At 38.0% G+C, this 25,745-nt stretch overlaps 1 protein-coding gene and 1 long non-coding RNA gene across 3 annotated transcripts; both read right to left on the reverse strand.

Moving 5' to 3' along the window:
• Positions 1-2,540: 2,540 nt before the first annotated feature.
• LOC128266353 (uncharacterized) lies at positions 2,541-3,295 on the reverse strand. Of its 2 annotated transcripts, none has more exons than XR_008269052.1 (3): positions 3,131-3,295; positions 2,725-2,912; positions 2,541-2,663 (listed from the first exon to the last, which is right to left on the reverse strand). It is a non-coding gene; the product is annotated as an uncharacterized LOC128266353 (long non-coding RNA). The 2 variants fall into 2 exon arrangements; XR_008269051.1 differs by having other exon boundaries at positions 2,725-3,070.
• A 3,858-nt stretch (positions 3,296-7,153) lies between these two features.
• On the reverse strand, positions 7,154-23,336 carry LOC128252468 (uncharacterized). The gene is made up of 8 exons (XM_052980206.1): positions 23,200-23,336; positions 23,007-23,135; positions 22,630-22,943; positions 22,530-22,575; positions 21,643-21,780; positions 20,482-20,805; positions 7,582-7,784; positions 7,154-7,442 (listed from the first exon to the last, which is right to left on the reverse strand). Exons 1-8 carry the CDS (start codon positions 23,239-23,241, stop codon positions 7,154-7,156), a joined length of 1,485 nt encoding a protein of 494 aa, XP_052836166.1. The 5' UTR covers positions 23,242-23,336.
• Positions 23,337-25,745: the final 2,409 nt, after the last annotated feature.

The raw sequence follows: 25,745 nt of genomic DNA on the forward strand, positions 1-25,745 counted from the left end.
CAGGACGCGGGGACGCGGTGCAGATGAGGTCGCTGAGCAGGGGCGACAATCTCAAATGGGAATTAGCGCGGTCTGTAATAAGGATCGCCGACGCAATCGCCGGGCGCACAATCATTGGCCTGTGTAAACCTGCACTTAGCGTGGTCATCGGTCCGCCAGCACTGCGAGTCCTGCATCCTGCATCCTGCGGATTCGCGACTGTGCATCTCTGCTGGGCGCAAATGGTGGCACGCTTTGTGCGGCTTCCGCCTCGCCGGCTAATACCCAAATGGATGTTTAGTGTAAGTCGACCCGTCCCGCCCACTCCATTAACAGGGTAATGGGAGAGCTAACGGGTATACCAGATTCGTGCAATTCATTTAAAAATTCATTAATTAAAAATGTGTATATATATAATTTTCTGCTGTTTAAATTTGAGTAAACGGATTAGTTGAAATATAAAACGATTTAATACTAATTGGTTGACACTTATGATTAATAACTAAAAGTTTTAATGACATATTGGGATCAAAAACTAAGTATGCAATATTAACTAACGGTTAAAAATGCACTTAATATTTTTTTATGTAAATATTATGTGCTGTTTTGAAAGTGCTCCCCTTCCGAAATAATTAACGTATGTCAGCCAACAAGCCAACTATACAAATATATTTATAAGTTACCGAAAACAACTGCAATAAGGAAATCAAATAAAGAGATTAACGCTGTTTAACTACCCATTTATTGAGGGGTATTCTGGCCTAGAAGCTTGAATCTTAGGCTTTTTTTCAAGTATGATAAAATAAATGAAGAACATTTTTAGACTACAATTTCAAATATTTTAAGTTTTAAGATTAGGAAACGTTTTAATGGCTCAGACTCCACGTCACAAAATTGGATGTACCTCCGAAAATAATTCGAATTTTGAAAAATCCTTTTAGGATCATATTTTTAATCAATTGGTTCCTATTTCAAGACCAGAATACCACCTTAAAGCTTAGCGTTCTTTTTTCCCCAACAAAATTTAAAAAGCACATAGTTCTGATCAAAGTGAAGCGTTTTCTGGCCAAATCAAATACTAGGCACCACATTGTCGGATCACTTTCCATTCACATTCTTACTTGTCCCTTTTCGGGCATCCTAGTCGCCAGTCGCCATTGTTCGAGGCTTTGGCCGCATCCTCTTTATGTTTTGCTTAATTTCTCTTTCCCTCTCTGTGGCGCCTGCTTTTGTTTTTGCTCGGGCTTTGGGTCCGGTCTTGGATCTAGCGTAATTACGTTGCTTGTTATTGTTGACAAAGTCGCCATCGTCATCTCCATCGCCATTGCCATCGCCATCGAGTCCTTCCTTCACAGAGTTTGAGTCCCAACTCGAGTCGCATTGTTGCTTGTTTCTGCTTAAAACTTAATGACACTTTTAGTTAATTATCGCGGTGGATTTGCAAAATTAAGCGATTTGGGCATAATTACAAGGGATTATGTGGCCAGATTTTTTTCCAGACCTCCTTTTATGCCCTTAACCGCAGTGGGTGAAAACCCGGGACAGCAGTTTCCCTTTTTGATGGCGCATAAATTAATTCTGCCTTTTTGGTTAAACACATTTCCCAATTCATTTAAAAGGTTTGTTTTTAAGGTAGCTTGCCTCTAAATATTTTAGCACACCTTGGCCCTTTAAAATTTTATTTTCCTTTGGCCAAAGTGCAGCAAGGCCAACTTGAGCAAATAATTTGTGCGTTAAGCTTAACGCAAGCCCGACAAAAAAACATGAAACCGCATGCAAAACTTTTTAGACAACAATTTCGCAAACTTTTCACAAGTGCTGCAAGTTGCGGCCAAAGCGGAGTAAAAGGAGGTTGGTGGAAAAATGCCGAATGTCGATGTGGATGTGGCTGCAGATGCGGATGAGAATGCGGCAACTTGGTATTGCCCACTTAGACAACGAACGAGTTAAAATTTATAGGTATTTCGGCCAAAATCTCGCCGGGTATAAACCACTTAGGCTGCGGCCCCAGAAACGGGGAGTGGCCAGCCACTTTTGCGAGCATTCTCGTACCTTGAAGCAGGCAGCACTTTTGCCAGCCGCTGCACTCGCAGCGCATAAATCAGCCATGAAGAGCAGCCAAGTGCCAGGAACCGTGCGTGTGGTTATGTGTGTGTCCAAGTCCGTGTTACCAAAAGGCAGGTAGTTCTTAAGACCCCAAAAAATCTTTAAATGCATGTCGGCAAAGTTGGGAATCATCTATACCCAGTTGTTCAAGTTTCAATAATTCAAGAATATTGATAAAGAGTTTCTGTAACGCTTCAAAGAAATATATTGCATTAAAATAAAATACGCCTTTATATTTTTGTAAGCAAAAGCCACCCAGCACTTCATTACATTTTAGTTAAGCAATTTTGACCTATAAAGAATACTTTATTTACATTTTTTAAAATCCTTAAGATTGGAAATATATAATTGAAGATGGTTTCCTTAATATTTGTTCTTGCTCAATAAATATGAATATGTACTTAAGGCGAACGGAAAGCCAAACTTCCCATTAATAAAAACATACCCTTATTAAAGCAGTTTTCTATTCCACCGCTTTTGAAGACGTCGTAAACTTTTTGTTCTGGGTCAAACTTTGCTTATATTTCATTGTATTTTTCGCACCACATTGCCTTTTAAGCGGAAGTATTGAAGGCAAACTATAAATAAAGCAAATAACAATAAATTGTGAGAATCAACAAACAAACAACAGCAACATACAAAGTCCATGAGCCAGGAGAGCACTTATCCGAGGGCTTCAGGCAAAACATAAAGAAGATTTCATTTAATTTCTGTGGTCATCAGGCTGGAGTGGTCTGGCTCGCCTTTTCGAGTACTCGAGTGGCGGGAAAAAATCAGCATAGAACTGCATCGAAATGGGTGGGCAAGGAATGGTGGTGCAAAGGCACCTGTAAGTGGATCCAGATCCAACATGAGTTGCATTTGCATACAAAGAGCTTTTACTGTTCTTCTGCTGTTGTCATTTCTTTATTGCACTCCTGCCCCACTGAAAGGATATCACACACACACACACACACACACACACACACTTTTCCATGTCCAGCCGCTTATGCACACAACTATGTTATGTGTGTGTGTGTGGGATGACAGGCTATTTAATAGTTACCTGTTCACTTGACCAGACTTCTTGTACTGGCCCGGCCCTTGTCTTCCGCAATAAAGTTTACATAACTTTCAAAGAATAGCTTCGAAATGTGCTTGGGAAGAATTTCTGAGTGCGGTCTGTCTCTGTGTGAGTATGTTACGTAAAAAAAAAGAACATAAATCACATTTAGTTGATAACATCGACGAATGTGGCATTTTCGTAGCACACTTTTCTGGGTAAAACAAGTGTGTAGATTACAAATAAAACACAATCTTAAACAAAACATCTACTAACATTCCTTACTTTTATTGGAAAATGGAGACAATTGAAATGAATGTCTCGCATGACAGCTTTTTATTACACTTAGTTTGATTGCTGGGACTTCTTTGTTATCGGAATAGTTAAAATGAAACATCTGAAAATTAAATCATACATTAAACTTTTTATCTCACAGTAACTTGCCACAACATTTTTTTTTTGAAAATAGCTAAATAAACAATATTTTGAACTACAAAAATAAACGAATTTACAAATTATAAGCCCACTGCTTGTATGTCTGTAACAATGTGCAGGTGCCAGCTGCAGACACCATAATCCCAGAGAAATGGCTGTCGGGCTAAGTGTGTGCCCCATCTGTGTTTTCTCAGCGACCGCTGAACTGGGGGATATGGAATATATACACACACGAACGTGTATGCCTGTATCTGCACTGGCATATTTGCTCTGCATATCTGACCCCATACCTGAATTTACGTTTAAGATGCAATATACGCCCAAACAATCTGTTGTCGCTGAAAAGTCGTTGCGGTTTCTTCTTTCTTTTCCCCTCCTCAAACTGTTTGCCCATTTTGCGTATTTATTATTGGCTGGCTATCAATGATGCAGTGGCGTATGAATTATTGAAATGCCAGTATATTTTCAGCCAGAATCGGTTATGCAAATTTACCCTTGAACTGGTAAAAAGGCACATCTACTACTTGAAGTATATACACATGTTTTTCTATTGTGATTGAGCAATGAAAATTTTATTTTTCATCGCCTTGTATGAATTTGTAATAATAAATAAGTAAGGCTTTGCAATTTATTTTATATTTTAAGTAAATCCATTATCAAAATTTGTTATTCAAAGCATATAGATGCCACCGGATCCCTAGTCGATTGTTCGATCCTATTCTTTTTAAGCCGGAAATTAAGCCTGGCTTGCAATTTTCGCTGGCCCCACTTTTTCACCGCTTTTGATGGTGTGTTGGCCACTTGGGCGGCTTTCTCGCCGGACAACTTCGTTAACAGCTGCGACAGATTCCTTTGAGCCTTCTGTTTCTTTACTCAATGGACATCCGGTGATGTTTTAATAATTTAATTCTTCCACCCACTCTTGCTTTTTTCGGTGCACGCAACTCGGCCAGGACTTAATCGGCGTCCATTGGGAGCAGCGGGCAGAAAGGAGGAGCCGGTGGATATATACGTTATAGATGTAGGCAGGCTGCTGCTGCTGCTGCTTCTGACTGTTCCTGGCTCTGACCAAAAGCATTGAGGTTCGGCGAAGCAGAAACTTGGCAAACAAAACCGGATGCGTGGGCGGAGGATCTGGGGGACGTCTTCAAGTTTAAGTTGCCCGGAAATTGTCTGTTGTAGCGATATCCTGCAGCGTTTTTATATTCGCGTTATGAACTTACGTCTGCCCCGGTATTTTTTGCGTGTGTTTGAGGGTGGATGGATTAATAACAGCCACGTCTGCCGCACGCGCTGACCCCAATGGAAAGCTCCTAAACCCCACCCACTTCCTCACCTTTGGCTTCATCATGGTCATCATAATTTTCTCCAGTTTTTCCCCGACTCCGCCTGTGTCTTTTAGCTATCTGTTTGTTTGTTTGTTTCGCTTTTCTCTCTTTTCGACCGTGTGCATGTCTTGCCAAAGTTTTAATTAATTTTCATATTTTGCGCAGAGCAAGTGTCCGGGTAAGGGCGCTGCGGCAAAATTCCCTGGGGCGTTTTCCGAAAGCAAAATTTCCCTTTTGGCCAGCGGGGGCTGGACAGGTTCATAGGAGCTTTGAGCTATTTCAGTTTGTTAGTTTTGCCATTAGTTCTATAAAAATCATGAAGACGAAAAAAGAAGGGTCCAGACACTTACAACTTCATTTGCAGATATTACCAGCTTTGATGCCAGTAATAAATAAGTAATATACTTGAAATTTACTACGTTATTGTGTATGCTTAGTTGAGTATAATCATTCAGCTTCTAAAAATCTATATATTTTTCATGAATGTAAAGCTGCTGTTGGATCCAAGGCGTTGGCCTGACCTGAGAGTCTTCAGACTCGGCCCTGTGTTGATTCCTAAAATTTGCCAAAGCTGCTAAACAAAATGAACGAGACGAATGCGTTTGGTTTCGATGGTATGCAAAATTGAACCATCTATTTTTGATGTTAGCATTGAGAGAGCAATGTTAGCTTTCAGAGCTTAAAAGGGTTAAAAGTAATTAAAATTTGGTCTAGAATGAAATTAAATAAAAAACAAAACAAAAAAAAAATTTTTTTAGTGTGATTTCTTTGTTTATTTATACATTTTTAAATTGGTCCAAAAATGTTTTTGATAAGTATTAATGACTTGTACTTGGCTGTTTATTTTGATTCAAGCTCTCTAATAAAAATGCGGCATCCACAATGGTTACATTTGTTTCGAATTTTGTGCCATTTGGTGTTTACTTTATTTAAAAAGTGACAAACTCCTAGATAAAAAAAGTGATACGGACATTTTTAGGACTTTTAAAGTGAACTGGCATCTTTTTGTTAAATGTCAACATTAAACCAATTTTTATTCCTTCCCGAAAATGTGTATGGGATTAAAATAAACTAAGACGTAAAATACTTAAACGACATTTTTTTTTTGTGGCGGTTGTCCTTACATGTGGTTACTTATTTTTATGCAACTCTGACTTGGTTTGGAATTTGGTTAGCAGCTTTCCTGAAACGTGCTCATCCTCTTAAGGGCTGCTGAAATTATTGCCAACAATGGTGAAATCTAGCAGAGCAAAACGGATGTTCATTTTCCATTTGGCTCCCACACAGACTCTCCGGATGCCAACGGCCAAGGAATGTTTCCGGAATTATTTATCGAAGCGAATGCAGCGGAGGTGCACATTAAATGCGAAATGTATAAGGACAACGCACCGACTCTCCACTCTCGTTGCGTTTGGTTGCTGTGTGGCTGTTGTCGTCGAGGTGCACTTTATGATGCCTTCTTAGCCACATTTTGGGAGTACGCATCTAGGTTAGCCATTCGGTTGGGTGGACAGCTTTATCTTCGGCGAAAGTGGTTGATATTTTTCGTTGGAGACCGCAGTATACACACAGTTTCAGCTTCCGTTCCATTTCTGCACAGTGGGTTTTGACTTACCAAGTGGCGGGAAATCTTGCCTTAAAATATTAAGAAATTATACTTAAGCCAAGAAAAAAATCGTTTCTCCTTTCTCCTGCCCTGATTAAAAGATAAATTCGAATCTCCGTTTTCAGCTTCTAGCTCTCGTGGTTTTTTATTATTACGTTAACTGTGGGGTGTGTTCCGAAAAAATGTAATTTGTTTAACATTTCTTTCAATGACATTTTCAAGAAGATACTCTTTCGAACATAAATTTTAACATTTTTTACTGTTTGTAAATCCATTTTAAAGTGAAGACGATTTACAACAGCAAACTAGTTTTAATTTAACAGTTTTGTTATTAATCTTTTCCGATGATTTTAGCTGTAACTTTTTTTAAGCTTTTGTTTAAATAAGTGCGTGTTGAAAATAAACTACAGGCGGTATTAAAGTATAAATAATAATTCATTACTTAAATATGCAACACCTATACTCTTTAGTTTCATTTCTATGCCGAAGTATACATACGTATTTATTTAATACTCATTTTATTGACAAATTTTGTATACCCATTTGATAAAAACTCATGTAACAACAGTTTAGTTTCTGTTTTAATTGTTTTTGAGTGTAGGTATGAGTTTGTAGCTGGAAATCCTTTTCGCCAAGGGTCCCCGCCATTTCCCTTTTTCATCCCTCACTGTTGTCTTGCGGCGATGATCGCAGCGCTTTTGTCGTCATCAGACGGGCATCCGCGTCCTCATCCCCATTTCCATCGCCGTCGCCGTCGCATCGGCATCGCCATCCCATACTCGTCGTCCTGGCCATTGTCGTTCGTCCTGCGTCCTTATCGTTGAGACGCTTGCAAGCCGCCGCTGACTCTAAATAATCCTTTCCATCCGACACAAAAAAATAAAGGAACACACAGAGAAAAGTGGCAGCCGCAGCAGATGAAACCAGTTCAGTGGCGGAGAGGGCACTGCGAGAGGGGGCTGAAAAATCCAAGTTAGTGCGCATAAATCAAGCCTTTAAAACGTGCCTCGCAACCGAAATGTCCGCCAAGGCTGCATGTGCCCCACCGCCACCCACTCGACCCTCCACCACCCACTCCGCCCTACACCACTCGGCAGCTGCTCCAATCGTCGGCAGCCACATAGTCGTCGCAACCATCGCCATCGACGTTGGCCCAGAAGTTGTGGTGGTTCAGTTTTCCGTATGCAATTTTATGCAACTGTGGCACATCCGCCTCTTTTTCCATGGAAAATCCATCCTTCCACTCGCAGCCTTGCGAAAGATACCCGCCCAGCCTGCGGTCGCATGTCTGAAATTGTTTACAACTGCATAAAATTTATAATCTTCAAGAATTTATATATTTATTTATTCCGAGCTGTTCATTACAGAGCAGCTGAGGAGCGGCCGCAAGCAAATCATAGCTGAAATAGTCGATGGCTGGGGAATGGGAAGGATGCTCCTTTAAGTCTGGAACTTAGGCCATCAACACGCTGTTAATTGGATACGTTATTTGGCCAGAAACCATTAATGCTTGCAAAATTAAACAAGGACTTACCCACTAAAATATGATTTTATTCCCTGATTTGCTCGTAATTGTTATTTAAGCGTTTGAAATTTTCAGACAAAGGTCTGTCCTCTCAGGGCTTACGTTTTAATTAAATTTCATTTGAGCATTGCCATGGGAAGCATCAACAGTGCATTTTGCCTTGATGAATTACAAAAATAATTACAAATATCAATGTAAAGCAAACAAATTCCCAGTAAGACACACAACATCAACACAACTTAGGTGTAAATCCAATTATAATTGAATTTCTTTGAAAAGGTTCAAATGAAATTCACAATTTCCATAAGCACTCGAAAGTCAATTCCTTGAATTCAATTGACAAAAAATTGGTTTAGCTGGCAGTGCGTCTAAATGAATCAAATATGAAACGACAAACCATCAATAGACACTTCAATTTTCCAAACTAACAAACAAACAAAACGTTTCCACTTCAAAGCTGTTGGTTGTGGAAGTACAAGGAAAAAGCACTAAAGTCCAAGAAAAGAAGACAGAAATCCCTTGAAATCATGGCCCAGAGCTCTCTCTACTCTTTTGCTTGCTCCGAGTGGAGCGGGGTATATTTTCCCCCGTTTGGATCATTTCCATGATGGGAACGAAAGTGAAAACAATTGAAAGTCGTGCGAGGGAATACATTAAAATGAGAGTTCCTTTCACCGGGTCTAAAGTGAAGACTCCCTGGTTGCATTATAAATATTCATGCACTGAACACATATATCTGGATCCATATCTTTCTTCAATGGTAAAAGATTATTTTTGTAGTGTGATTTTGAAATGTACGTTGAAGTTATTCGAAACGCTGGGTGCGATAGAAAAAAGATGAATATTGGTTTCCATTTCCTTGTTTAAAACGCCTATCCAAGCCTATCCAAACTTTTTAAAAATATATACATTTTAGTAGATTTTGTGACTTAACCGGTAGGAAAAAAATTATCTTATGTTCAACCTTATTTATGTGTTCTCAAATTTGTCTTCTTCTTATTTTCGTCTGTTTTTTATGTAATTGTTAATTTAAAAAATCAAAAATTGAAAAGCGCAACTTAAGTCCCACCTTAACCCATATATGTTGAATATTTGAATTATGTAAATTTTCTGTATCTCTAAAAAATTCCTTGTGAAGCCCAACAAATGTTGGTAAAATAGTTGGTTAATTTTTATGAAAATTATAGGCTATTTCTTTTTTCGGTCATTCTTTAAGAAAAGAAAATATAAGATTATTTAAAAAAAGCGAAATTTATACCATGTTATCGATTTTACAAGAATGTGTGAACATTTTACCGCTTTTAAATCGATTAATCTTTTAACTTTATATAATAGTTTTAAAAACATTTTTTTTTATAGTTCCCTTTGCTAAAACACTCAAAAGGTTCTTTTTAATATATCGATGCACACTTTCCAAAAAAAATGCGCTTTTAGAAAAGTAGCTTTCGGCAATAATCGAATTGTTCAAGTAGGGTTATCTGAACGAATTTTTAGTGAGTGTATTTCCTGACAGAAGGGCTCGTTTGTATTTTACTAAAATATAGACAGAATTTTGAGTTAAAGCTTGCTTTAGACATGTGTTTTGGAGTTAATTTTCTAAATCTCAAAAATTGAATATTCGTTCAATAATATTAATTTATTTTAATATCCTTGATGTGATATTTTTTCGAACCCCTTTGTGTAATCCATTCATACCTGCTGCACCTGGCTGACTTTTGACTTTGGCGAATTTATCGACCCACAATTCCTGCCGTGGATCGGCCAAATATTTGCATCTGTCATTACGCCGGCTGGGTCAAGTGGGGTGGTCTGGTCTGGGCTGGGTGCTGGCCCGATTCGGTTTTATGGAATCATAAAAGTAATTAATTGATATATGCGTGCTGGCGTAATTGCCCGGCCAGTGGGAGGGTAAAATGCGGAGATAAAGAGCACCGGGATTCGCAGCGAATATGCAATGGGATGCGTAATGAAAGCATTGCAATTTTTCAGCTTTTTGCCGCCACTTTCCCCCATAATCCCCCAAGAGGCCAAGGCTACTGTATGCGTCCGAGTTCCAGTTCGAGTCCGGATCCGTGTCCGGGTCCGGGTCCGGGGGTCGTTACGGATATTACGTAATGAAAGTTAACAATTACGCCCCCGTGCGTGGGCTTCAATTAAATTTTTGAGTTGTGGCCGTTTTTATTGTAACTGATAATTGCATTGTAATGACACTGGGATGGACACCATGGTCAGTCGGCCATCTCCAGGTCGTCATCGTCACATGGGATTAAGCATGCATCTCTGTCGATGCCACAGCCCAGCATTTTAATGATCCCATTGTGCGGCATCTGAATGTCCTCGGTTGCTGGGTCGGTCTGGCCGCATTGAATCGCATGTGGCGTGAAACTGTTGAGAATTCGGGCAAACAAAAATCTCAGAAATGTTAATGGCTGTGAGATCGATTTGGAGCATCGTTTTGCACTTAACCATGTCTGGAATTCATTTTAATTAGTGCTGAAGAGGATGAAGCCCTAGTTTGAGCCACCGCAACCACCAGTTGAGGACTGGCTGGCAAAGGGTTAACGACTGGGGGTTTAGCCTAACCATCGGTGACGCATTTCCGCTGGGCATGAAACTGTTATCAACAATTAATTAAATTAAAGCCCGATCATTAGGCCACGGTTTGTGGGGCGTTTCCGCATCCGCATCAGACCGACCACCCACATACGCACACCCAAACATTTAGCGTTATGTTCCACACAGAACTCCAGCCAGCAGGCAGGATTTCAACAGAGTTCGCAGTTGATAGCTTCAGAGCCTCACACAAAAACATTTAGAAAAAATTTTTACATTTTAAATTATGTTTATTAAACTTTTTCAGTAGTCGAGTTTTTTAATTACATTTATATAAAAGTATTTGTTATTGAATTAAAGAGATAATAACTATTAAAACATAAAAATTGTTTATATTCGGATTGTTAGTAAAAATTTCGTTTTTTTACAAAAAAAATTTATATTAAGGTATACTTTTCAACATTTCGGTAAGCTTGATTGGATTTTGCATCTTAGCGTCACAGACTGATGTTTTGTTTTTGGTGTTTAGCTTCTTTGCATTTAATTATATCTATCTGAACGAGTTAAAGTTTTTATTAGCAGAGTTATTAGAAGAAAAGAGAGATTAACTCATTTCCAATGTTTTCTTAAACTAATCAAGATAAGGATTAAGTTTTTCAACACAGTTTTCTTGAATAAAAATCATTTAAGACCAAAATAAGGACAGTTTAGTTTTCACGGTGTACCAGTGTAGGTGGCAATCAGTAGCCTCACATGCACAGGACCTCCGGTGTGGCATTGTTGCCGTTTGATGGCTGTGGGCCATTTTGGAATGGTTGTTGCTGCTGCTCATGCCACCGCTGCTGCTACTGCGCTTCTTGATGCCCGTGCCATATCATCATTATTGTTGTTACTGCCGGCTGTGATTTGTTGGCATCGTTACTGTTGTCGCTCTCAGCAAACTGTGCATAAATCGTGCACACCTACATTATGTTGCGATAAATCTGTAATGACCAGAACAGACCAACCGACCTACCAACCAAACATCCAACCATTTAAACCCGCAACAACTGAACACACAGCTGGTTATACGAGTATGCGCTCAAGTTAATTTGCGTGTGTTTAAATGTGCGTAATTATTGTTTATCTACAATGCCGTACAATTTAACCGCAGACGGGGTCTTTATATCAATTGCAATCTATCGAAATATTTCAAATGAACATGAGTACAGGCAAATTAAAAGGCAAAATTAAAACTTCTCAGGCAAGGCGCTTATGTGTGTGGCTTAGAATGAGAAATAATGTTCGTTTATCCATGTTAAACATACAGAGAACAAACCAATTTATTCCGAAAATTTAAGGAAGTCTAATCAGTTAGTGATTTAATGTCATTTAATGTGATGTACGATTGTTCAATGAAGCGTTGTGATATGATATCGTTTACCGATTTGAATAATATTAAAAGCGTTAATTTGAACTATCAAATTATAACTATGTCCAAGAGAATTTTAAATTTTTTTTTTTAAATTAGAGGAGTTACATTATTTTTTGTTTGTTTGTAATTTGTTTATAATATTCCGATTGTTTCCATGGGGGTTATATGATAAAGTCGTCGGATTTAAATGAAATATATACTACCTGCAATTGAATGACTACTTCTGGGGATGTTTCATGCAGATAGCTTTCAAACTGAGAGACTAGTTTGTGCAGAAACGGACGGACAGACGGACAGACGGACGAACAGACGGAAGGACAGATGGACAGACGGATATGGCTAGATCGACTCTCTTAGTTATGCTGATCAAGTATATATACACTTTATAGGGTCGAAGACGTCTCCTTGACTGCGTTGCAACCTTCTGACTGAAATTATAATTCCCTATGCAAGGGTATAAAAATATGAAAAAAAGGGCTATATCAAAATGTTTTAAATGAATGAAAATATGATATAACGGATACTAAAATCCGAAAGTTTATAAACGTAGTTACAGTTTACTTAGCCTGGGCACTTTCAAAGGCAAAACTTCATTTCCAAGCATTACCAACTATTTTTTTAAAATACGCATGTACCAAAACAAGTAAAACCATCCAACAAATTTACAGAAATTCTGCTTAAATCATTTGTATAATTTCATTTCCATTTCCCTAACGGCAAGCTCCCATTCCTTGAGTGCCACATGAAACTTTCACCTTTGCGTGGGTGGCTGAGTTCTGAGTTTCGCGGAGGATGAAGCAACATTCGCCAGCCTCGCAGTCAGTTTGGAGTAATTAAGTTAATTTGTCTTGACTGCCGGGGCAGAGATTTCAACTTTTTCCTCATGTTCTCGTTAGCAGGCGAACGTTGATTACGCTGCACATTAATTTAACCATTTCATTTTGTCATTTTATTACGCAAGTGGCTGGCAACGGGTCCAAGTACTTTCCCCCTATCAATTGCAACTTTAATAAACTCTTTTGCTAAAATTTTATTTACGAGGGGTCACAAACTGCGGAAAAATTGACGAGGATGGCGTTGGGTTTGGAAAGTGGGGTAGGCAGCATATTTTGCCAATGTGCCAAAGTAGATACGCGGCCAAGTCTGTCACTGTTGAACTGCACGGAAAAAATCTTAATCAATATAAAATATTATCAAAAATCACTTTTAAAAACACTTTTTAAAAGGGAGGGTTACAGCCATGCAAGTTATATTGTATCTACACAAAATGTTTTAATTTAAAGCACAAATAATTCTTCGCACAAAAATAGGCTTTTGTTTATATAAAATAAATATGAAATACACATCGGCTAGTTTATTAAGCCTTAATCGAAATAATTAGAGGCAAACAACAAATATTACATAAAACTACACTATTTGTTGTGACATTATTTTTATAAGAGAAAGATTACGGTTTCAAAATTTGATTAATCAGAAGATGCTAAAAGGAGTGTTAAAGGAACTAAAAAGACGGAAATGGCAAGAGTGAATTAAAAATATTTATGGTATTTTTTCTATGATATTGGAAATGATTTCATTTTTCACTGTGTGAGTATGGGAGTACCATTAAGCGCTCCATTTTGATACTTAAAACTTTGCGGCTGCTTGTGGCTGCCACACACACTAGCAAAATCAACACCAGCAGCAGCAACATCCGCAACTACTGCAGCAACACCAACGCCGATAGCAACTGCAACTCGCACTCCACGAAAGGCGACGTAATTTTTAATAGTTTCGCAATTAAATCGTAAAATTTAACAACTTTGCGCACTTCTTAACGAAATTGCGCAGCCAGCGAAACTGACACTGATGCATTTCCGGTTAGCCAGCAGTGTTAAAGGGGTGGGGCGGCAAAGGAAGTGGGAGTGGCAGCAAACTGCATTGCGCGTAATGAGAAATTTTGGCCCGAAAAACTTTTTTCACCCCTCTCGCTTTTTATGCTGTTTGCGTTGATTCGTTGTTTGCTTGTTTGTTTGTTGCAGCTCAACTTTTTGCTTTCGCTTTCATATCTTTATTTTCGGATTACTTTTCTGCTTTGCTTACATATTTTTAAGCGAGCCACAAATTAATTATTGCCTTGCTACAACAAGAAGAACAAAAAAACATCAGAAAATAGGGATTCAAGCTGTTTCCCAGCCAAAACAAACTGAAAGTACTTCAAACTGGCAAGAATGGTTAGGTTATTACTAAAATTGCCCATTACTTAAAGAATTTATTCGGTTATCAGCATGAATCAGGTAACAAATAAGAATTTTCTACCATGCTGTAGTAATTTTGTAATCTTGACCATATTTTACTGGTAGGTTTAACTGAAAAGTGTGAAATTATGTATTGAAAAGGTGTACCAAAAATTAATATGTGTTCAAAAAGGGACATGTTTAAGAAAGGAACATTTCTACTGAATCAACTCTTATTTCCCAAATTCTTTCAACCATCACATCTTTAATTTAGTTTGCCCTGCATACCTAGACAAAAGGAAGCTGAATTTCTTTTTGTGAAATCGCCATTTGCCAATGCATCACTGAAGGACCGAAGCGAATTGGCAACTAATCTAAGGCCTCCGCACTCGCATGCATATAAATCCAGGAACCACAGACAGATTTCGCCACAGTTGCAAGCGGTGACCGGGCAGGCACCTCAAATTAAATTAAGCCATAATTTATTTCCCATGGAGACGACCAGCCCACAAAAGCTCAAAATTCAAATGGCCAACAAAAATATGGCACTAAGAGCTGCTGCTGCTTCTGCAGCGGCTAAAACACACACATTCTCGTGCTCGAGAAAAACAGGAGCCAGCTGAGAGGAGGATTTATTGGAATTCCATCAATGACGAGGCTGGAGCTCCGCTGCTCCCAATTCGCATGGCAGGAATATCCCACTGTGACCCGCACGAATTCTAACTGCAGGACATGCTTTGGCCATCAGTGTTGCCAACTGGCGATGGCAAAGGAAAACTATCATAAAATCTGACTGCCTGCCCTAAAATAAATTAAAAGATTTGATTTAAGGTGGGATTTATTACTTTAATCATTACCTTTATTTCTGGCTGGTTTTTAATCGTTAAATGAAAATCAAGAGTCGAACTACATGTTTATGACATATTAAAGCGATAAAAACTACGGAAAGTCTTCTAGATAATATAATTTAAAGAAAATGTATTTGATAATGAATTGCTATGTTATCATTTATCTATAAATTTCGATTTGTCTTAGGAAATGTATTAAATAATAAATAACTAAGCTATAATTTATCTATGGTTTTAATTTGTGAATTTTATTTGCTTGTGGTAGTTTCATGTTTTCAGCTATCTAAATTGAACTGCAACTTGATTTCGACGAAGAATAGCTAGATTTTTATGTAGCAGCACTGATGAGCAGTGCAGCTAGTTTCTGCCGGAGAAACGGGAAGACTCGGACAGGACAGGACTGTGTGACCTGCAGGCGGCACGGGATTGCCACGGCGAGGGACTTTGGCACGGATGGCTCATCATAAATACAAAGCAGGCCGGCGCTTTGTCAGGCAGACTTCGACACTTTTATTGGCCCGGTCTGTCGGGGCAAGCACTCCTCCTTTCTGCAGGGGAATCCTCCACTTCCGGGGAGAGGTGGCGTCATCGATATGCCAGCAGCATCCTACACTTGCCACTGCTCCTTGCTACTTCACCACCGGATCCCCAGACTTCTCCTGCTGCTGGTCGTCTCCTTTGTGCAGGGCAAATGAAATTGAAAATTTTTATGATGCCAACACCAGTGCAGCAAATAGAATGCTGAAAATTTAAGCAGCTGTATAAAGTTGGTTAATCTGCCAGCTGATTAAGATGAGATTGAGCAGTGCCGGTCACCGGGTCGGACACCTCTCGACATTAATGGCGGAGTCAAAGCCAAAGTCTGTATAATTTTTATGACCACCGATGGGCTACACGTGCTGCTAGAAAATGTTTATGGCTCGCCTCCTTGCTGGCTGCAGCTCGAATATTTTGTGGGGCAAAACTCTTGAGCTAAACGAGTTAGCATTTCGGGGCGGAGGGCGTTCGCAAAAGTAGCTGGCAAGTAACAAGCTTAACCGCAAAAGTTTTAAATAAACTTTTGTTGCTGTTGTGCCTGGCAAAGATATATTTGCAGAATGCGTCCGCGCAAGCGGCATAACTATAACTTCCGATTCCGTTGGCTGGCTTTGGATGAAAATGGGGATGGGCTATGGGAGCAGTTGCCTGGTAATACAGTAAAATATAAATTCAAAATATATACGAGTGTTCGGGGGAGAGCAACTTTGTTTGCCACTATTTTCCTTGTCGGTTTTTACTTTTTACTTTCTGCTTTTTCGCCTTGCACATCTTTTTCTGCACTTCTCGCCAGGCTTTTTCCCACACTTTCGTTACTTATGCAATTTGCATGAGCGCGGCAAACACCCACGAACAACTAACAAGTCTGCTAGGCAACAACAGCAAAATCGCTTGCAACAACAATGGACGAATGCAAGCAAACTTCCGCCTGATGAATAAGTGTCTGCCGCCCACCAGTGGGTGTGGCCATGTTTGCTCCACCCCATATTTAGTTTGTTTAACGCAGCGCACAACAATAATAAAAACAGCTTCCTAATTGAGAAAATAAAAATCAACAGCTAGGATAAATGCCCGAGCGGCGACAATGGGCAGGACTCCATTAAACTAGAGCCTTAATATTTAATATTAAACATTCACAACAATTAGTAAATTTAAATTTATTTTTCGAGATTACTTAATCGAAGGGAATAAGACTTTGAAGTATGTATAATCTTGATAAATAATTTAAATGTTCTCCTTTTATTTGCAAGCGGAAAAACTTTGAAGCTTAAATATTACCTTGAGAGAAGAACACTTGAATGCCCACTGAATCCTCCGGCTTCCTTCCCAGCTCGTTTAACCCACTGTAACAATATGGGGAAACAGCAGCTTCAGAACACTGTGAAGCCGCATTCTGGCATAAATTAAACGCCGCACAAGTCGGACTTCCGGTCAGAGCGACTGCCATGTTGTTATGCATGCGGATGCAGTGTGCGGCTGTGTGTGCAAGAATGCAGTTGAACCCAAAGAACAGCAAACCACTGGACCAGCCCGGGTCCAAATGAAGTCATACCAACGCTGATAGCCAAACGAGGGGCGCGGACTCATATTATTTTCTGCTATCTGGACGACGCTATACACGCGTACTGCAAATGCTGCTGAGAGCGCAGCTCTGGCAATAAATTTGATTTGTTTAGCAATTTGTTGCATATCGCATTGCGCATACGCCCCGTACATTCATCTCGTCGTCCGTTGCTGTCGTCATTGCTCCAGCCGGCAGTTACTTTAACGATGAATAACGCGTTTGAATGTTTCTTTCCTTTTGTTTTTAGTTTTTCTGTCGGCCTCTCTATTTGATGTTCGGTGTTTTCATGTTCCAGCTACATGCGACATTTTGTGCACTCCCATTGACAATAATTTATATTGAAATGTGTCACTGCAACTGCTGGAGGCTCTCTATCTGAATGAGCACAGGATTGCATTAGTTGCAACTGGCTGCTGCATTTAGTTCTTGGGCGCAACTATTAGTCTGGCAGTATTTATTTTAATAAAGTAATTAAATAAAGGAAACAAATGTCGAGCAATTAATATTAAAGTCTAACCAAACCATATGTTTTGTAATTTTAAAGTTGAATAATGATGGACTTTACTTTTTTTTATGTTACAGTTTTTGGTGTCCAGGTAACACAGATATATTTTTCTTTCGGTAAAAATATTTTAAAAATTCCCAGAAAAGTATTCTGTGAAATAAGAATAAAGTTTGAATGAAATCACTATGGACGGCAGTACATGTAGTGACGATGCGCACCAAGGGCGTGTGCATAGGAAACTAATATATATAGCCGCAGAATTGAAAATCTGCTGTGATGGTATCGCCAAATGAATAAGGATTGGTTCAGGAAAACGGGCGGTCAAAGTGACAAAATAAAAATTTTTTTAAGTGTAGTTCTTGACCGCGGGTTAATAAAATATTCCATTTTTTAGCACAGTTTAAATTTTGTTGAAAATATGCGTCGAATGACCGATGCTTCGATCAAAAGTTATTCAAAGCTATTATGGTATACGATATCTCAAAATGAAAATTTGTTCATTTCTGTTTGTCAGTTTCAAAAAATTTTAAGGACTACAACTTTTCTCAGTTTAGTGTGCACCATCAACCAGTGTTATAACAAAATGGTTTCAGGTTAAATGAAGAAACATTTTCATGGGAACATTTAAAAAGTGTATTTTTTTAGACGAACGCTTTGTAAGTAAGTAAGTTTTTACCTCGTTAAGAGGTTTTTTTCTTTGATAAATTTTACAATGTAAAACCACGCTTTACAGTTTTCCAAGCAAACAGATGTTGCCAAGTTCTTTCCTAAATAAAAACTGCAGCTCTAACTTATCGGGTTGGAACGTAACTTTTGCAGTTTGCCAATTGGTGACACTTGCTGCAAACTATCTCGCCACTTTTAAGTATCCCTCTGCACGCAATTGATGAAAGTTGGTGGCATCTTCGCGTGCAACTTATAATTAATAACAATTTAGCATGCACTTAATTTTAATTATTACTCAATTAGGTCAGCGCCATTATAATTTAAGCACCCGGCACGCTGCAGATAATTAAGCGAGAGCAAAATTAAACAATTTCCAGTCCCGCGGAATGATGTCCTGCCAACAAGACATAACGTCCTGCGTCTTGACTTCGTCTTTTTCAGGAACGGCGCCTCCGCGTTTCCGTTCTGTTTGTGGACAAAGTCATTAGGGAAGGTTTGTGCTTAATTTTGGTTTCAGTGCGTTGCCAAAACATTTGGACTTTACGATGGATATAAATTTAACGATTAAGAATGAAGTGACGCTGGAAATAAATGTATAACTGCATGAAATAATGGTGCTGAAAACAACATTGCTATTAGACATCTAGATACAAATATATATACAAAAGTAGAAAATTCTACATTTATTTCATTCTGCCTTTTTTTGTTTAGTTTCTTAAAATAATTTGGCATGGTGAAATGCCATAAAATACATGCAACGAACATCTTTTTTTCTTTTTCTTGGCTTAAGAAGAAATGGATTTTAATTTGTAAGTTGCTCGCTGATGAATTTAAACGTTTTACCATTTTCAGCTAACATTAAATCAAATAACAAGTCAAAATATAACAAATATTTAGACTTTCAAACTTACATGTCGTCCAGACATGCCTTTTGTATCTTATAAAAAACTAAGAATGAGAAGCTATCCTACTCATCCTCTTGTCAAAAAATATCTGGGGAGAGCGGTGGTTCCCTTGGCGGCTTGATCTATAATTCCATTAATTTTTGTTGAAGGTGTTCCAATAGAAACCGACCGGAGTTGGAAGCAATTTGAATGTCATTAGGTGAGCCCACGCACGACAAAGCCAGTCGAAAACCGAGGCTTAGTGAGAGCCAAACAAAAAGGCATTCGACTACATATCTGATTGAATAATAATGAGTGCTTAAGGATTTAATGCGCTCCCGGCAGCTGCTGGGCTTCAGACATCGACTTCCACTTGGGAACAGACATGTTGGGAAACAATCGTTGAAGTCGATTGCTCCGACTATGAAATACCCCTTAACTCAGCCCTGTTTTTTTGCATATTAAAAACGGCTTTTAGTTTTATTACTCGTATTGGAAAATCGGTGTAGATATTGCCAAATCTGAAATATTCTGCTCAATAAAATTACTCATATAAAAGCGTAGGGGTTGTAGAGTTTTTCGGAGTTCTGTTTTGAAGATGGCTTGGTAATAATTTGAAAGACAATATATGGTTAGTACATTATACTGTCGGACATATTTATCTTAATACTAAAAAAGTTGCTGGTATAAACAGCCAAATGTTAAATGGCAGTCCCACGCATGTGCATATCTGAATCTTACCCGCCACTTGGTTGACACTGGCATGGCCAATGGGGAATACAGTTGGCCTGAAGCTGATTGCCAAAAAAAGATTAAAATGGATACGAAAGGAAATTGTGCAGAACAAAGCGTAGCGAGCCCACACCCATTGAAAAAATTGAATTTCTCTATCGCAAAAATTAAAATTAACCCAACATTCTCACGAGCACATCAGAGAAGCATCGCTTAAGAGCAGAATCACAGCATTTACCAAACAATTAAAATTAAATTAAAAAAAAATAATCTAGACTAGTTTTTGACTTTTTTTTGATGGGTGAACTTTAAGTTTTTGGTTGGTGCAGGCCCAAGGAAGAAAAAATGGGTTGACCTTAATTAATTAGGTGGAGACACAAAGCAAACAAGATTGGAATGACGTTAGCTTGTACCATATAACCTTTGTCTTCAAATATTGCAGCAGCATATGGACCAACGTTACCATTCCCACCGTCATTTCCACCGCCATTCTCACCCTCTCTGAAATTCATAAAATTAAAAATGATTTCCAATATGACACTTCAATGATATGCTCGATCGGCTTCGAAACATTTTCTTTGAATTGCCCAAGATCGTTTACTGGTGGATAATACCTTGCCACCACGAAGTAGACACCTTTTTCACTTTTGGCCTGGCCGTGACCGATTTGTTTTGCACCCTTCCAAACCATTGCTGTAAAATGGCCGGTACCCAGGCTGAACTCTGCTTTATCAAAATCGTACTCTCTGCTTTCGTCGTACCAGTTCTGAACACATTTAAGAGGTTCTTTAGACCTAAGGCATAAGTTTTCACCATATTTTCGGCCATCACCTGAATGCGTCAGTGATCCTTTTTCGGCTAGAACCTGATTGATTGGGAGGGTATCGGAAGAATGAAATTCGATCGTTTCTATTGCAGCTATTAAATATCTGATCTACAAAACAGTACAATTTGGAAATTTTCAAGAACTCATATTATACTTTACATATTACATATTATTTACATTGGGCGAATTATCAGTATGGATCAGTATGGTCGGTGTGACGGATACATGTCAGATAAAGAATACAGTTATGATTTTTCTCAAAACTAAAGTGATAAATAGGTTTCAAATCCAGCAATAAGTCAAGCCCCAGCGATTTATTATATTTTAAAAATGAGCTTGCAAACAGTATAGACGGTAATTTTGGTCAAGAATATTGTTAAGGATAGTAAATAAATACAACCTTTTTGTTTGAGTTCTGTATTGAAACTGTTTCATTTTATTTAAAACTTCTTGACAAGAAACTTATGTAAAAATCTTATTCTAATCTTAGCTATGGTCTACGCAGAGACCTAATCTTTTTAGTCTGGGCGAGGGAGTTATTTATTTTGCCCCCCGCACAAGAACTCTCTGTGAAGGCACATCTGGGAGCGATAATATTAGATAGCTCAAGTGGCCTGCTGTTACAGATTACAAGTGTATTTGAAAAACTGAACCCTTGTCGGGTCCCAGATCGTAAATTATGGCTCTTGATCGAATTACACAGTTCTACATGACATGTGCAGAGCTCATTAAATTTTAGACATAATATTTATCAGTGTTCGTCTGAACAAATATACAAATAAATGAAAGGGTTGGAAATGTCTTCTCTATTGTGATCCAATATTCTGACCAAATTTGTAATACTCTCTGCAAGTGTATGAAAAGGATTGTACATACTTGCGCATACTCTTCGCATCCCTTGGATAGAGTGTCGTCCAACGTTAGCGCGGGAACGCCGTGCTTTTTTCTCAACCGATTGTGTTCGTTTAGGTTGTCTTCTTCAGGTGTAGCTGCGGCCGCGACCAACTGTAATTTCTGTAGTTGATTAATGCATAAAGCTGAAAATTATTAATATGTATACCACAGCCATGTTTGCTTTTTTTGTTTAAAAAACATACGAATACCTTTATAAACTCTGTAAGTTTAACATTACTGAAAAGATTTTCAGTCCCAGGTAACTTGATATGGAAATGGATTGCATTGAAGTTAGATAATTGAACAATGTTCAATGAACATAATCAAACTGCAATAAAAAATGTTTGGTTTTTACTGTTTCTCTATGAGCATGGGAATATTTAAGAATACTTATCGATTTATTCAATTTTCTGTAAAATGTTAGCCATGTATGTGGTGCTCGAGCTTGAACGTTTATTTTAGCAAATCATTCCTAATGACATGTAAGGGACAGATAGTAAATAGGCTATTAATGATCCAAATTAGTTAAGCAAATCTGGAGGCGCCACCTGTCGAACTGCAGAGCCAGCACACAGTTATTTCGTTCAGTCTCTGTACATCAGCGATAACCGGCAGATCAGTGGCAGAGCGGCAGCCGAGCGCGGCAGAGCGGCGGCAGAGGACTTAATAACCCTATAACTTCGAAAAAAGTAACTCGATTTAATTTATATATCTCCGTTTTAAATAAACAAAGCTTATTAACAACAAAAAAAAATATATTTTAAATTGATAAACTAAAAATTTTCAGTACGTCATGCACGTTAAAAAGTTATCTTATTTTGTAAAGTGCAGACACAAGCAAACAAAATGAGAACGGCGTTAGCTTGTACCATATTAGTGTTGCCATCAGTAGTACTACCTCCACCTTCAATCCCGCTGCAATAAAATACAATTAAAAATTATTTCCAATATAACACTTGAACGAAATACTCAATCGGCTCCGGGACATTTTCTTTGAACTGTCCGAGAACGTTTACTGGTGGATAATATCTTGCTACCACGAAGTAGATCCCTTTCTTACTTTTGGCTTGGCCATGACCCATTTTTTTTGCACTTTTCCAAATCAGTGCAGTAAAATGGCCAGTATTCATTGTAAACTGTGCTTTAGCAAAGTCGTACTCTTTGATTTCGTCGTACCAGTCTTGAACACATCTAAGAGGTGCTTCAGACCTAAGGCATAAGTTTTCACCATATTTCTGGCCTCCATCAGGCGAATGCACCAACGATCCTTTTTCGGCTAGCACCTATTAAAATGTGAGGCCATCCAAATTAAAAAAATAAATAATTAAAACAAGGCCGGGACATACTTGCGCATACTCTGCGCAGTCCTTAGAAAGACTTTCGTCCAACGTCAGCGCAGGAACGCCGTGCTTCTCCCTAAACCGATTGTGTTCGCTTAGGTTGTCTTCTTCAGGGCTAGCTTTGACCGCCAACAACTGAAAATAGTGTCGCAGGTGAATGCATAAATTTGGATTACAAAAATAAAAATGTTCTACTTACCCAACTAAGAGCTAAAACTTTTAATACGTTAGCCAAAGTCATTTTTCCATTTTGAGTAATAACCAAATACGAATACGTTGACAAGATTTCCAAATTTTTATGTTGCTAACATGATTTTCAATTAAATGTAACTTGACCTGGAAATGGGTTGCATTAAATTTCAAGGACTGACCACTTTGAAAGGATTGCATTCTAATGTAATTATTTTTAAGACATATGGATAATCTTGTGTGTAAATATAAATCTGTCTTATAATATGTTTGGATAATCAAAGTTATTTTAACTCTTGTTTTAAAGATCACAATATATACTGTTACTGTTTAGGATTTTTTCGAATTGATTTTTTCAATTTGCATTCAAATAATTATAAACACTATATCTTACAGACTAATCATTTTTAATCATTGTTCTTAGATATTAACCCTTAAATTAAGATTATTTTTAAATAAAAATTTAAAACAATAATTAATATTTTACAGCTATTTAATGAAAATGTTTCTTCCTTTAAACTGAAACCATTTTATACCCTTGCAGAATGTATTATAATTTCAGTCAGAAGTTTGCAACGCAGTGAAGGAGACATCTCCGGCCCTATAAAGTATATATATTCTTGATCAGCATTACTAGGAGAGTCGATCTAGCCATGTCCGTCTGTCCGTCCGTCTGCCCGTCCGTCTGTCCGTATGTCCGTCCGTTTCTACGCAAACTAGTCTCTCAGTTTAAAAGTTATATTCATGAAACTTTTCCAAAAGTTGTCTTTCTATTGCAGGTAGTACATAAGTCGGAAGGAGCCGGATCAGACGACTATAGCATATCATATCTTTGGTGTTATTTAATTTTTTATAGTTCTTTGAGATATAGTATTGGTTAAATATTTCAGAATAAGGGTTTAAATTTCATCAAATCGGACGACTATAACATAAAGCTCCCATGGGAACAATAAAAAAAAAAATAATAATTTTTTAAATTTACCTTTTTAAATTTTTTTTTTTTTTAGAAATTGTTTTTGATTAACTAATAATTTGACGGTTCAGAATTACGCTTTTAATTTTATTAAAATCGGAAATCGATATCATATTGCTGTCATAGGAACTATCAAATAATTGAGCTGGAAATATACACGCAAGTCATAATTTTAATGTTTCCAAGAATATTTAATTTTACCAATAGCTGCAAGGGTATAAGATCTACGAATTGCCGAAGTGTGCTTCCTTTCTTGTTTATAATGCATTTTCCTCACTAAATTGGTGGTGGATACTTTTAGGAGGAAATTCTTTCCATAGCAGCGTTAACTTCTCCAAACCGAGAAAAGTATCCGGTTTTGGTGCTAAATAACTTTCCAAAACATTCGTGCAGAAAATTTTATATAACAAAAGTTGGGGAATCTCAAGGGCAAAATTCTCAAAAAGTTAAAAAGAAGTTGTATAGTATAAAAATACATTTTTTAACTATTTTAACTACATATATCCATTATCCGTGGCTTAACTTGCTTAGAAACATTTTTCAGCCAAATTCCCTCTAAACTATCTAGTTTTTTTAAATTTTTGTTTAAAAACAAGGAAACAATTTGTATTATAGGTAAAAAAATAAATTATAATTTATAATATTAAAAAGCTAGAGCCAAGAGATCAAATTAGTGACTGCTTTAAGGAGATGCAATCTTTTGAAATATGTTTTTTTATTACCTTTTGAAAAATATAAAAATCGTTGAATTCCTTTTGTGTAAAATATTAACTTTCTTCTGTTTGATATAAACTGTAAAAAGACCTGTCTCAGTGTCAGCAAAAGCGCTAGGTATATTGAATCGATTTAGTTTCCGCAAAATCTGATGCTTGCTTTGGCAATTTGTGTGATGTGTTGACAGCTGGCCGGAGGTTTGATGCTTTTGGCAATAGGGCACTGACTGACAGATTACTGCCAAAAAACACTGAGAAAAATAGAATAAATAGTTATAGTGGCGGAGAAAAATACCTTTTATTCTATAGCACTCTGATCGGCAGGAAGAATTTGAAAAGCTTATTTGTAAAGTTTTTTTATTAATTCGTGATGTTGCCTAGCTCCACGACTTAATAATGTTTTATTTAAATATTATATATATCACTTTGTGAATATGATGATAACTGATAATTTTTTTTAACAATAGTGTCTTTTTAATTTTTTTGCTTCTTCGAGGAAGCTGGCTTATTGGCGGCGCAGTGTGCAATTATTTTAAGCGAGCAACCGCCAGCAGGACAAAGGATAATGCGATGAGTTCAGATCGTCAGCGGCAGCGGACCAACTCTATTAGAGCCACGCCCCAATCCGCAAGCCCTCTGCCAGATATTAAATTTTCACTGTTGCTCCTGTTGCCCCATGGAGATGTGGCAATAAAGGTCTGGCTTTGGCAGGCATGTGTTAGGGCACTTTTGCCCAGGGATGAGCTCCGACCGACACGCATGTGGCTGATGATTTGGGCCATCATTGTTGACAACAATATCAGTGGCTTTGAAACAGCGGCAGCCACAGCTACAAAAAAGCAGCTGCAGCACGGGCTTGTGGAACTTAGT

Source organism: Drosophila gunungcola, chromosome 3R (assembly GCF_025200985.1).
Source record: "Drosophila gunungcola strain Sukarami chromosome 3R, Dgunungcola_SK_2, whole genome shotgun sequence".
NCBI classification, from domain to species: Eukaryota; Metazoa; Arthropoda; class Insecta; order Diptera; family Drosophilidae; genus Drosophila; species Drosophila gunungcola.

Excerpts from the sequence above, each read along its gene's own strand:
- LOC128252468 (XM_052980206.1), bottom strand. The coding sequence starts at position 23,241 with ATGACTTTGGCTAACGTATTAAAAGTTTTAGCTCTTAGTTGG. Across the intron at positions 23,136-23,199 it reads AAGTTTTAGCTCTTAGTTGG|TTGTTGGCGGTCAAAGCTAG; the intron begins GTAAGTAGAACA and ends CACTATTTTCAG. Across the intron at positions 20,806-21,642 it reads GATGCGAAGAGTATGCGCAA|GTTCTAGCCGAAAAAGGATC; the intron begins GTATGTACAATC and ends CCAATCAATCAG.